The sequence below is a fragment of the Asterias amurensis genome, chromosome 6 (genome assembly GCF_032118995.1).
Source record: "Asterias amurensis chromosome 6, ASM3211899v1".
Classification (NCBI taxonomy): domain Eukaryota; kingdom Metazoa; phylum Echinodermata; class Asteroidea; order Forcipulatida; family Asteriidae; genus Asterias; species Asterias amurensis.
The window spans coordinates 3983804-3996256 of record NC_092653.1 but is presented as its reverse complement, the minus strand read 5'-3'; the positions used below and the strand labels follow the sequence as shown (position 1 = coordinate 3996256).

General features: G+C 35.6%; 2 protein-coding genes across 2 annotated transcripts in view; both read left to right on the top strand.

Annotated features, from left to right (window-relative positions):
• The window catches only part of LOC139937998 (selenoprotein H-like), a 57557-nt gene that overhangs the window by 21134 nt on the left and 23970 nt on the right, over nucleotides 1-12453 (top strand). The gene's annotated exons all lie outside the window — the stretch shown is intronic.
• Nucleotides 1972-10854, top strand: LOC139938077 (fibrinogen-like protein A). The gene is made up of 2 exons (XM_071933456.1): nucleotides 1972-2842; nucleotides 10619-10854. Exons 1-2 carry the CDS (start codon nucleotides 1972-1974, stop codon nucleotides 10852-10854), a joined length of 1107 nt encoding a protein of 368 aa, XP_071789557.1.

Below are 12453 nucleotides of genomic sequence, written 5' to 3'. Positions count from 1 at the left end.
GACAGTTATCCGCCCAAGATCGATCTCATTAGATAAGTTCACGAGGAGTGTCTCAACACTGTGGTGTGCCAGATACGCAGACTGTCGACTATCGAGAAGATTGTTTTCACGGAGGAAGTCTGACAGTCTTGAGAAGACCACTCATTCGAGGACCTTGGATATGTATGGAAGATTCGAGATAGGACGGTAGTTTTTGAGCAATTCTGGATTTAAAGACACTTTTTTGAGTGTAGGATGAACGTGGGCTAGCTTGAGAGCTGCAGGAACAACACCATTGTTCATACTCAAAACAATCTCAACAGCAATGGGTGCAAATATATGAAAACAATCTTTCAACAACCTAGTGGGGATGGGGTCCAAGTCAAAAGATTTCGCAGGAGTGTGACGAATGAGAGACTCAATTTCCTCTGTAGAAGTAGGCTCAAATGAATCGAAAACTAATTGTTCTAGAAGAACGTTGCAGTCTAGTGGATTTTACTCCTAGATTCAAGCCCTGCCATGATATTTCTGATCAGCAGAGTGTGGGTTCGAATCCCCAGCCATGACACCGGTGTCCTTAAACAAGACTCAAAAAAGAAGTGTTCGCCCCGGTGTTCCTGGCTGTAGCACCTTGTAAACCCGTATAAGGTGCTACATAATTGGGTCTCAGAATTCATCACTGCAATAACCTATCTTTCTGAAAGTTTGTATAAACTCAGTGTCTTGAATGCCTTCTTTGGTAGATACGTGCGCTATATAAGACTTCAATATAATACTATTATTATTATTACCCATACCTTCCCAAAAATCTTACGTTATGCGCCTCGTCATAAATCAAAGAATAATTTTATTCCAAAAAAAATATACAAAATCCAAAAATTTATGGAAAATCTGGAGCTCCTTATATGACAGTCATTTAAACAGAGAAGTTTTAATAATAATAATATGGATTTATATTGCGCACTTCTCCAGAAAACCGATCAAGCTTACACGAAAAGAAATACAAAGTGAAAATGAAGGAAATAAAATACTTGTAATTAAAACTAAACCCAATGTAAGTCTAGGTGTACAAGTGTGCCTTCAGCTCCCTCTTGAAGTTGTCAAGTGATGGCATTTTACGAAAGGAGCTGCTTGGTGAAAATGTAATTATACCAACTTGCCGTGCTTAATGAAATGCTTTATAGGTTAACTCCACAATAGAAGTGCCCTTGTACAGTGCAACAGAATTTGTTATTGCTCCCACACCACGATTTTATCCAAGAGTGCCGCCCTTGTAGTTTCAATTAAGTCACGTATTAATCAAATTTTAACTAATGCATAGTTATTAACTGATTGCGTGCAAAAAAGTGAAGACAATACAAACGTGTAACCAATCATATCACTTGGGCTGGCGTCTCTCTAACATGTGACCAAGAATAACCAACCAGCACCCCATGAGAGTCTCCATGCCATATACATGTAAATAAGTGAGATTTGAGGCATTGCATGGTGAGGTATCAAATATATATATTTTGTTTGCGGTAACACCAGAAGTGTTTCTACTTGCCAGGTAGATGTTGTTCTTTAATTAGAAAACTTTGTTGCTTTATATTCTACTGCCGCAGAGTAGATTTTTACGAATTTGGAAGACTTCTCAGTTCTAAAAAGAACTACTACCTGAGGGGAAGGTAGAAAAACAACCAGGAAAACTACTTTAGCTTTTAGTGGATCGTTATTAAATTGACTATCGCGTAGTGAGTTCTTAAATTGGTCTCATTGTTTCGACTATAGCTTGCTCTAGTCTTCGTCAGGAGACAGTTTGTGAAGATTCAGCTTTCCAATTTCGAGATATTCATCTGGAAGGTCCACATCAGCCAAGACTGAATCTACATGCAATGTATGATGGCTTCTCAAGCACAATTCCTGATGCTACATGCAGCTATTACTCTTACACTAATCATTTTAAACATCAATCAAACAATAGCTTCTGGTGCAACTGCATGTAACACAAATATGAGAGAGTTTCTATCTGCAGAAAATAGAAAATTACTTCAACTTTCATATCAAGCGAAAGTTACTCATTCTCATGTCCTCTGTGTGAGTTACTGTCATGCTGATCCTCAGTGTCACTCAGTCAATTACAACATTGACAATCATCTGTGTGAGCTCAACAACGCTACCAGGGCTCAGTATCCTGATGACTTTATTACATACTATGGTAGTGTGTACTTTGATGCTGATGTAGAAACACCTCACTTCTCTCTACCTGACCAAGCACTCCCTACACAGCCTGATACAACCATCTCCTCTGGGCCTCAATACAGCAGTTGCCAGGAGCTTCTTGAGGCAGGTCATAATGTGAGTGGTATCTACACAATATTCCCTGCTGGATTCAACAACACCCTTCAAGTCTACTGTGACATGGACACTGATGGTCAGGGCTGGATGGTCATTCAGAGGCGTCAAGATGGCAGTGTTGATTTCTATCGTAACTGGACTGACTACCAGGTTGGCTTTGGTGACAAATCTGGTGAATTCTGGCTTGGAAATGAGAACCTACGTACCCTGACTGAGTCTGCAGGACCATGGAAGCTGAAGATTGAGATGGTCAGATGGGATGGACAAGAATTCTTTGCTGAATATGGACACTTCAAGATTGGTGGGGACAACTATCAACTTGAGATTGGCTCATACAAGGCGAGCAGCACAGCAGGAGATGGACTTGAATTCCACAATGGAGTGATGTTCAGCACTAAGGACAAGGATAATGATCTAAGGGGCAGTAACTGTGCTGTACAGTACAAAGGAGCATGGTGGTATGAAGGTTGTTTTGATTCTAATTTAAATGGCATGTATTATCCATATGAATCTGATGACGGGGATGGTATACATTGGTTGAGTCAGGGGATAACATTAAAATCTCTCAAAACATGTGTCATGAAAATGTGCCTCTCAACCTAGTAACTAATTTACACAATAGAGCAATGAATAAAAAAGATTAGGAAGCTTAGTTAAACAACAAAATAAGTAGGATTTGAAACTTTGCATGGTGGAAATAGGATCAAGGTTTGCGGCGTGTTGCAAACCTTAACTATACAAAAAAAATAACAACAACTATTTTCCTATATTGAAAATTTAAGTTTATTTTAACTTTTTAGAATGTAAACTGTCACAACCACCCTTTTTGGAGTTTGATGAGTTGTTTTACACATGAGTTGTTTTACACATGCAATTAAAACACAACAACACATAGTAAATGTTTGCCGTAAACATGGTGTTATCGCGAACCTTTACTATAAAAAAATATCTAATTTCTTATATTGAAGTTGGTTATAACTCTTTAGAAATAATTTAATAATGAAAACTTATAAAGCGCACAAATCCACAGAAGTGCTCATGGCGCTAAAATACAAACAATAGCATTAAATTAATATACAATAACAACAACAAAAATTAAAATGTAAACCTAAGTTGAGAGAAATCTAGAACATGTGGTATAGAATACAATAATACAAATGCAATATTTAAGAAAAAACATCCTAAAAGGTAACAAAAATAACCATAATTAAACCATTGAATCAAATGCCTGTTTGAAAAGATGTTTTTCAAGTTGTTTTTTAAATTGGGTCAAAGAAACGGATGATTTTACTAGTGCAGGCAGTTTGTTCCATAGACGAGGGGCAGCATGTGAAAAAGATCGGTCTCCCCATGAATGTTTGGAAATGGGCTTAATAAGGAGGCTAGAATTATAAGACATGAGTTTTCGAGGAGGATTGTATGAGCTGAGAAGATCATCAATATATGCAGGGGCACTGTTGGTGAGCGATTTATACACGAAAAGCAAAAGTTTATACTTAATCCTACTGCTTACCGGTAACCAGTGTAGTTCTTTTAAAATCGGGGTTATATGGCAGGACTTTTTAGTTAAGGTAATAACACGAGCAGCATAGTTTTGATTACGCTGAAGACGCTCAATTTGAGTACAAGGAAGGCCATATAGAAGTGAATTGCACATATCCAGTCTAGAAACTACAACAGAGTGGACTATCTGCTCAGTTGCATTTTGTGTCAAATATTTCCTTACTTTGCCTATATTACGGATATGAAATGTTGTAGAGCGTGAAATACTAGAAATATGTGAAATAAGTGTCATGGAAGAGTCGAATATAACACCAAGATTGCGAGCTTTTGTAACAGCGGTGACTTCGGAGTCACCAATATTAATGCGGGGAATAGTAATTTTAGAAAGTTGTTGCCGTGAACCGAGTATAAGAAATTCTGTCTTGTGATCATTTAGAATTTCAGAAACACATGATTCAATACGATTAATGCTCTCATCAACAACTCTCACCAAACCTGTCACAACTACCCTTCTTGGAGTTTTATGAGTTGAGTTGTAACTTGAGTTTTACACATGCAATTAAAACACTGCAAACTGCTGTGCAGAAGACAATCACTTCAATGTTCAAACTATTGGGAAATGCACAGATTTTAATGTTGTTTTAAATACCTTGGATGGTGTGGTATTAAGTATAGGCCCCTTCAAGTATCGAAATGAAGTCAGTGGTGTTGCCACTTAAAGAAACACATTGCCTTGGATCGGTCGAGTTTGTTTATAAAAAGCGTTTGTAACTGTTTGTTATAAAATGCATATGGTTGGAAAGATGTTGTAAAAGTAGAATACAATGATCCACATAAACACGCCTCGAAACTGCACGATTTTCCTTTTACCTCTTCGACTAACTCAGTCAGCCATTTATGGGAGACAATTGTTTGTCTCCCACAAATGGCCGACCATCTTAGTTCCCAAAGTAAAATTAAAACCATGCAATTTCGAGGCATGTTTGTGTGGATCATTGTATTCTACTTTTAAAACATCTTTCCAACCATATGCATTTGATAACAAACGGTTATAAACGCTTTTTATAGACCAACTCATCCGATCCGAGGCAACGTGTTCCTTTAAAATGTAAGAGCTTAGATTTAAGGGAAACAAATCAATAAACTCTGTGTAGCTAAAGGACTAAAATGTTGCGAGACAATGTAGCTGCTCAGGAAGAAAAGGAACAACTTAATGAAAGCTTCTTGACACAAAACAAACTACACCCAAAAAGAAAGATATTCACTTGGCAGGCAATTACAAATGTACCATACTTTTTATATCCTGCACCAAACGAGGTAGTAGAAAGTTATTGGGGAAAAAAAACAATTGCAAAGATTTTTTTTGTTTCCACTCCATGCCAGTTTCAACTGCAAAATGCACTCAGAAACACTAAGCAGTATTGCAGATGACAAATATTTTACCCTGATAGATTTGTACTAAACTAAAAATTTAATTCTTATAAATAATTTCAACTCTATTTTACAATGTTCAAACAGTCTAAAATAGAAAGAAATTGCATTTTAAACCAACAGAGACAAATGTACATGCCTGAACTTCATTCTTGAAGGGGCACAGCAATGTTCCTCTGATAAGGGGCACTCTATGAAGAATATGTAAAACTGTATTGAATTTTTGGTCAGGGCACCACAGCAAAAGAATAGGGCACCACAGCCATTGCTGTTGGTGCCGTGGGTTATTTTTGAGGCCTGACTGTACATGTATGAGCTGGCAGACACTCATGAAATGATTTGAAGTAAAACAGTCTCAATACAGACCAAGAAACAGTTTAACAAACTGCACAGTACATTATCATTGGTGATTTCATGTTTTAGTAATGTGTGTTTGGTAAAACTTGTTTGAGATAATGAACACCTTCTTTTTTGTATGCACCTTCAGTGAACACAAAGAGTATGTAGTTCACTGCAACCTAATGTAATTTAAAGCACCGGTACTAACCTAAAAACCTTTTTTAACTCAATGTTATAAAAAATAACTATGGGATAAACCTTTAAAAAACGATTTATGTAGACAAGAAATTGTGATTTGTAGATTTGTGTGGTGATTTGATGTTTCATTATTAATGTGTATTTCGGTGAATTTCGTTTGAGATATTGAACACCTCTTTATTTTACTGCACCTTCAGCGAACACAATACGTAGTTCACTGTGATCGAATGAGATTTAAAGCACCGGTACTAATTTTAAAAATCTTTTTAATTCAATATTATATAAACTACTATATGGGAAAAACCTTTAAAAAAAAAAAAAATACTGTAGATTGTGATATTTTTGCGGATTTGGTGATTTGACATTTTAGTAATGTGCTTTTTGGTGAATTTCATTTGAGATAATTAACACCTCTTTATTTTACTGTACCTTCAGGGAACACAAAGAATATGTAGTTCACTGCAATCAAATGTAATTTAAAGCACCGGTACTATCTTAAAAATTCTTTTAAATTCAATATTATATAAATTACTATGGGAAAAACCTTGAAAAATTTCGTTTGAGATATTGAACACCTCTTTATTTTACTGCACCTTCAGGGAACACAAAGAGTATGTAGTTTACTGTAATAGAGTTTGATTTAAAGCACCTGTACTAATTTTTTTAAACCTTTTTAATTCAATATTATATAAAATACTATATGGGAAAAACCTTTAAAAAAAATAAATAAATACTGCAGATTGTGATATTTTTGCGGATTTGGTGATTTGACATTTTAGTAATGTGCACTTTGGTGTATTTCATTTGAGATAATGAACACCTCTTTATTTTACTGCACCTTCAGGGAACACACAGAGTTTGTAGTTCACTGTAATTAAATGTGTTTTAAAGCACGATACTAACTTTAAAAAAACCTTTTTAATTCAATGTTATATGAAGTAACTATGGGGTAAACATAACCAAAAACAAATAATGTAGAAAGATATTGTGATTTGCAGATTTGGTGATTTGATGTTTTAGTAATGTGCACTTTGGTGAATTTGAGATATTGAACACCTCTTTATTTTACTGCACCTTCAGCGAACACAATACGTAGTTCACTGTGATCGAATGAGATTTAAAGCACCGGTACTAATTTTAAAAATCTTTTTAATTCAATATTATATAAATTACTATATGGGAAAAACCTTTAAAAAAAAAAAAATACTGTAGATTGTGATATTTTTGCGGATTTGGTGATTTGACATTTTAGTAATGTGCACTTTGGTGTATTTCATTTGAGATAATGAACACCTCTTTATTTTACTGCACCTTCAGGGAACACACAGAGTTTGTAGTTCACTGTAATTAAATGTGTTTTAAAGCACGATACTAACTTTAAAAAAACCTTTTTAATTCAATGTTATATGAAGTAACTATGGGGTAAACATAACCAAAAACAAATAATGTAGAAAGATATTGTGATTTGCAGATTTGGTGATTTGATGTTTTAGTAATGTGCACTTTGGTGAATTTGAGATATTGAACACCTCTTTATTTTACTGCACCTTCAGCGAACACAATACGTAGTTCACTGTGATCGAATGAGATTTAAAGCACCGGTACTAATTTTAAAAATCTTTTTAATTCAATATTATATAAATTACTATATGGGAAAAACCTTTAAAAAAAAAAAAAATACTGTAGATTGTGATATTTTTGCGGATTTGGTGATTTGACATTTTAGTAATGTGCTTTTTGGTGAATTTCATTTGAGATAATTAACACCTCTTTATTTTACTGTACCTTCAGGGAACACAAAGAATATGTAGTTCACTGCAATCAAATGTAATTTAAAGCACCGGTACTAACTTAAAAATTCTTTTAAATTCAATATTATATAAATTACTATGGGAAAAACCTTCAAAAATTTCGTTTGAGATATTGAACACCTCTTTATTTTACTGCACCTTCAGCGAACACAAAGAGTACGTAGTTCACTGTGATCGAATGAGATTTAAAGCACCGGTACTAATTAAAAATCTTTTTAATTCAATATTATATAAATTACTATATGGGAAAAACCTTAAAAAAAAATAATAATACTGTAGATTGTGATATTTTTGCGGATTTGGTGATTTGACATTTTAGTAATGTGCACTTTGGTAAATTTCATTTGAGATATTGAACACCTCTTTATTTTACTGTACCTTCCGGGAACACAAAGAGTATGTAGTTCACTGTAATCAAATATGTTTTAAAGCACCGGTACTAACTTTAAAATTCTTTTTAATTCAATATTATATAAATAACTATGGGAAAAAATTTACACAAAATTAATGTAGATAAGATTTGGGTGATTTGTAGATTTGTAGATTTGTGTAGTGTTGCTGCAATCTGTTTTTGCTGCGTTTGTTTTCACCGTGGAAGAAAAGATCTGTAATGCCTTACTAGATGTTAAAACTGTTAGGGTTTTGTAAGTGGTAATTTTTTCACCAGCTCCTATTTATCCATAATTTTTCTCATTTAAATTTGAAAAATATTATTGACCAAATGCAGTGAACGATTTCCCTTGTAGTATAGTAGAGCAAAATGCTACGAAAAATACATGAGTTGTAGCTCCAAATTTATCATTTGCTACTCAATATAAACATTCAGTGTACAGTGAGTGATTTCCCTCGTTTAGCATCGAAAAATGCTACACAAAATGTTGCCACTCAAAAATCACAAATTGCTACTCAATATTGGCATTTCAGTGAACTACAATACTTTTGGGGTTGATTTAGGAAATACTATTATGGAAAAGACTTTTTTTTTACCTCTTACCGCAATTACAATTGTAAACTTTATATAGACTTCATATGAATTCAAGCCATTAGACACTTTCGGTAAACAGTATTGTCCAAAGGCCCACACTTCGTGTATCACAACTGATAAAAATAACAACAAACATGTGAAAATTTAGGCTCAATCGGTCATCGGAGTCAGGAGAAAATAACGGGGAAAACCCACCCTTGTTTCCGCACGTTTCGCCGTGTCATGACATGTGTTTTTAAATAAATCTGTAATTCTCGACAACGAGAGTTTATATTTGTTTTAATGTTTTCTCGAAAAGTAAAGCATTTCATGGAATAATATTTCAAGAGAAGTCTTTCACCATTACCTTCTGTAAACCCTGTAAGTTATTCATAAATCGTTGAACTTTTTTTTTTTTTCTGTGCCAAAAGTGTATAATGGCTTTAAATTAGAGGGGATGTCTTGTCATGTTCAAAGCAGACTTGTGGATGTATTAGGAATTATGATTTCTCATCCAGTTACTGAATGCACGCACCCTCCCTCCCTATCGTTATAAAGGGTGAGGTATCAAATGCGACAACTGGGTGGTGAGCTGAGAGTTCATAATTCCATACATCCTCAAGCCTGCCTTGATCATGATGTCAATATTTTACTACATGCTTCAACGGATCGCCTCGATCTTGTAGCCTGTAGCCGTTGTAACCACAAACAGGAATACCTTTTGGACATTTAACCATCCCTATACTTAAGTACACGTCAATTTTTTACTACATGCTTTAATGGAGCCTCGTTCTTGAAGCCGTTGTATAACCCTTTATAGCAGTCTCAATTCAACGATGTGAAACTTACAAATAATTTCCAATTGCTGTACTTTTCTAACCATTGCTGGTGAATTACAGATTGGTGTTTAGTGTTTGTATTTTTGTGACAACTGCTTGAAAATTTAAACACACTAATAGTAGTTATTTATGTTAATTTCTTAACTTTATTTACTGCACCTAATGAGCACAAAGAGTAGTTTAAAAAACTCTGCACAAAAATAACATGCTGGTAAATCCTTATTAAAGGCAGTGGACACTATTGGTAATTACTCAAAATAATTATTAGCATAAAACCTTTCTTGGTAACGAGAAATGTGGAGGGGTTGGTGGTATAAAACATTGTGAGAAACGGCTCCCTCTGAAGAGACAACAAATTCGAGAAAGAAGTAATTTGTCCAGGAATTTGATTTTGAGACCTCAGAATTAGAATTAGATTTTTGTCAACTTCGTGTGACAAGGGTGTTTTTTCTTCAATAGTTATCTCGCAACTTCGTAGACCAATTGAACTAAAATTTTCACAGGTTTGTTATTTTGTGCATATGTTGAGATACACCTAGTGAGAAGACTGGTCTTTGACAATCACCAATAGTGTCCAGTGTCTTTAAATGCTCTGCAAGTTAAATAATTTATTTCTAAGAATAAATGTTGGGACTTAACTTAGTACAGAGCAAATCAGAACAAAACAAGCTGATTTTAAGACGGCTGAAAAAAAAGATGCAATATTTTTCCAGTAACAGCAAATTTCTTTGTGCCCCCCTTTTTAGGACGGTTCATCATCAATCAAACAATAACTGAACATTGTAGTCTGTAATTAACATCCATTTTATTAGCACTCAGACTAATCTGGTATTGTAGGTCCAATGAATACCAGGCCTGGAATTACACGCAGCCCACAGAGGTCATGACCTCCGTTGCCCCTGGTCTTGGCCTTGGTGCCCCTTCAAAAGTTTCCCACTGACCTTAAAAGTTTTCAATGGAATTGCCCTTTGCAAAATGAAAATTGCCTTATCCTTTCTAAGATGAAATTCCAGGCTTGAACAGTTTACTATTTATTAGTGCAGTCTCATCAGCCAGAATCAAATTCATTTTGTTGTTTTTAATTCAGGCTATTTCACAGCCACCGTGTAATGAAATAAAACAATCAGCTCATACCAGTCATGTTAATCTTTCTTGTCGAACTGCCTGATACTTTCAAGTGTACATATTGAGTCAACATTATTCCTTGGGTCTTTTAGTGGACCTGTGGACAAGTCGTTCCCAATCTCTCCTTGATTCTCGCGACACTAGAGATTGTCTCGCGAGAGCAGTGTTCTCGTGGGAGCAGTATTTGATCACAAAACCTGAATCATTACGCCACCACCACGACTCAACTATATCACCGCTACAGACCACAAGTCTAGTCTTTAAGTTTTTCTTCTTCCACACTATCTTAACTCCACCACCAGCCTCACTACAATCAGTCAAGACTTAAGCTGTGTTCCCATTGGACTTTCTTTTGTAAAGTACCAGCCGTCGATTTCACCAAACTCTTGCTCTCTCTCTCTCTCTCTCTCTCTCTCTCTCTCTCTCTCTCTCTCTCTCTCTCTCTCTCTCTCTCTCTCTCTCTCTAGTTGACCGCGGGGTCGGAATCGAGCTTAGTTTTGCACATCCCTGTTGATCTCTCATTAAGTTGGGAAGATCAGCTGGAAGCACCCCGATGTCCCTGGCAACTACATCTGGCAACTAACTCTTGCTAACTTAGGATTAATCCTAGGACTTAGAACGAGTAAAGTTCTGTATCCAAAAGGCGTAGGACGCTTTGAACCCATCCTAAGTTAGGACGGGTTACTCGTTCTAACTCGAGATAGGATTAATCCTGGCGTTACGTGAAATCGGTTGCAGGACTTTTCTGTAGAGTGACAAAATGAAATCCAATGGGGACGCAAGGTAAACTGCCCTCCCTGTCAACTAAATGCAACAGTAAAAAATAGGTCGAAAGAGGTAGCCACAGTTACTTTATAGGGCTGCTAAAAAAGTATGGGGCTGATTACTTTTAGAAACTATGCTCCACGGGGGAGCCTTATATAGTTTCTAGAAGTAGGGGCTGGTTAGCCCTGCAGAGGCGTCCAACCTGGGCTAGGGGCTGGTATGCTTTAGTAGTGTGGGCGACCAGAACACAGAAAAGAGTACTGCGTTTGATGTCTTTAAAGTCCTGGAAAGCATAACCCATTAATATAGTTGCATTATTGAAACCCCCTATGGACGGCCGTTGGGAGGAGTAAAATAAAGAGGTGTTCAATATCTCAAACGAAATTCACCGAAATACACATTAATAATAAAACATCAAATCACCACACAAATCTACAAATCACAATTTCTTGTTTACATAAATCTTTTTTTAAAGGTTTATCCCATAGTTATTTTTTATAACATTGAGTTAAAAAAGGTTTTTAGGTTAGTACCGGTGCTTTAAATTACATTAGATTGCAGTGAACTACATACTCTTTGTGTTCACTGAAGGTGCAGTAAAATAAAGAGGTGTTCATAATCTCAAACAAGTTTTACCAAACACACATTACTAAAACATGAAATCACCAATGATAGTGTACTGTGCAGTTTGTTAAACTGTTTCTTGGTCTGTATTGAGACTGTTTTACTTCAAATCATTTCATGAGTGTCTGCCAGCTCATACATGTACAGTCAGGCCTCAAAAATAACCCACGGCACCAACAACAATGGCTGTGGTGCTCTATTCTTTTGCTGTGGTGCCCTGACCAAAAATTCAATACAGTTTTACATATTCTTCCTAGAGTGCCCCTTATCAGAGGAACATTGCTGTGCCCCTTCAAGAATGAAGTTCAGGCATGTACATTTGTCTCTGTGTGGGGTTTAAAATGCAATTTCTTTCTATTTTAGACTGTTTGAACATTGTAAAATAGAGTTGAAATTATTTATATGAATGAAATTTTTAGTTTAGTACAAATCTATCAGGGTAAAATATTTGTCATCTGCAATACTGCTTAGTGTTTCTGAGTGCATTTTGCAGTTGAAACAATTCTTTTCCCAATAACTTTCTACTACCTCGTTTGGT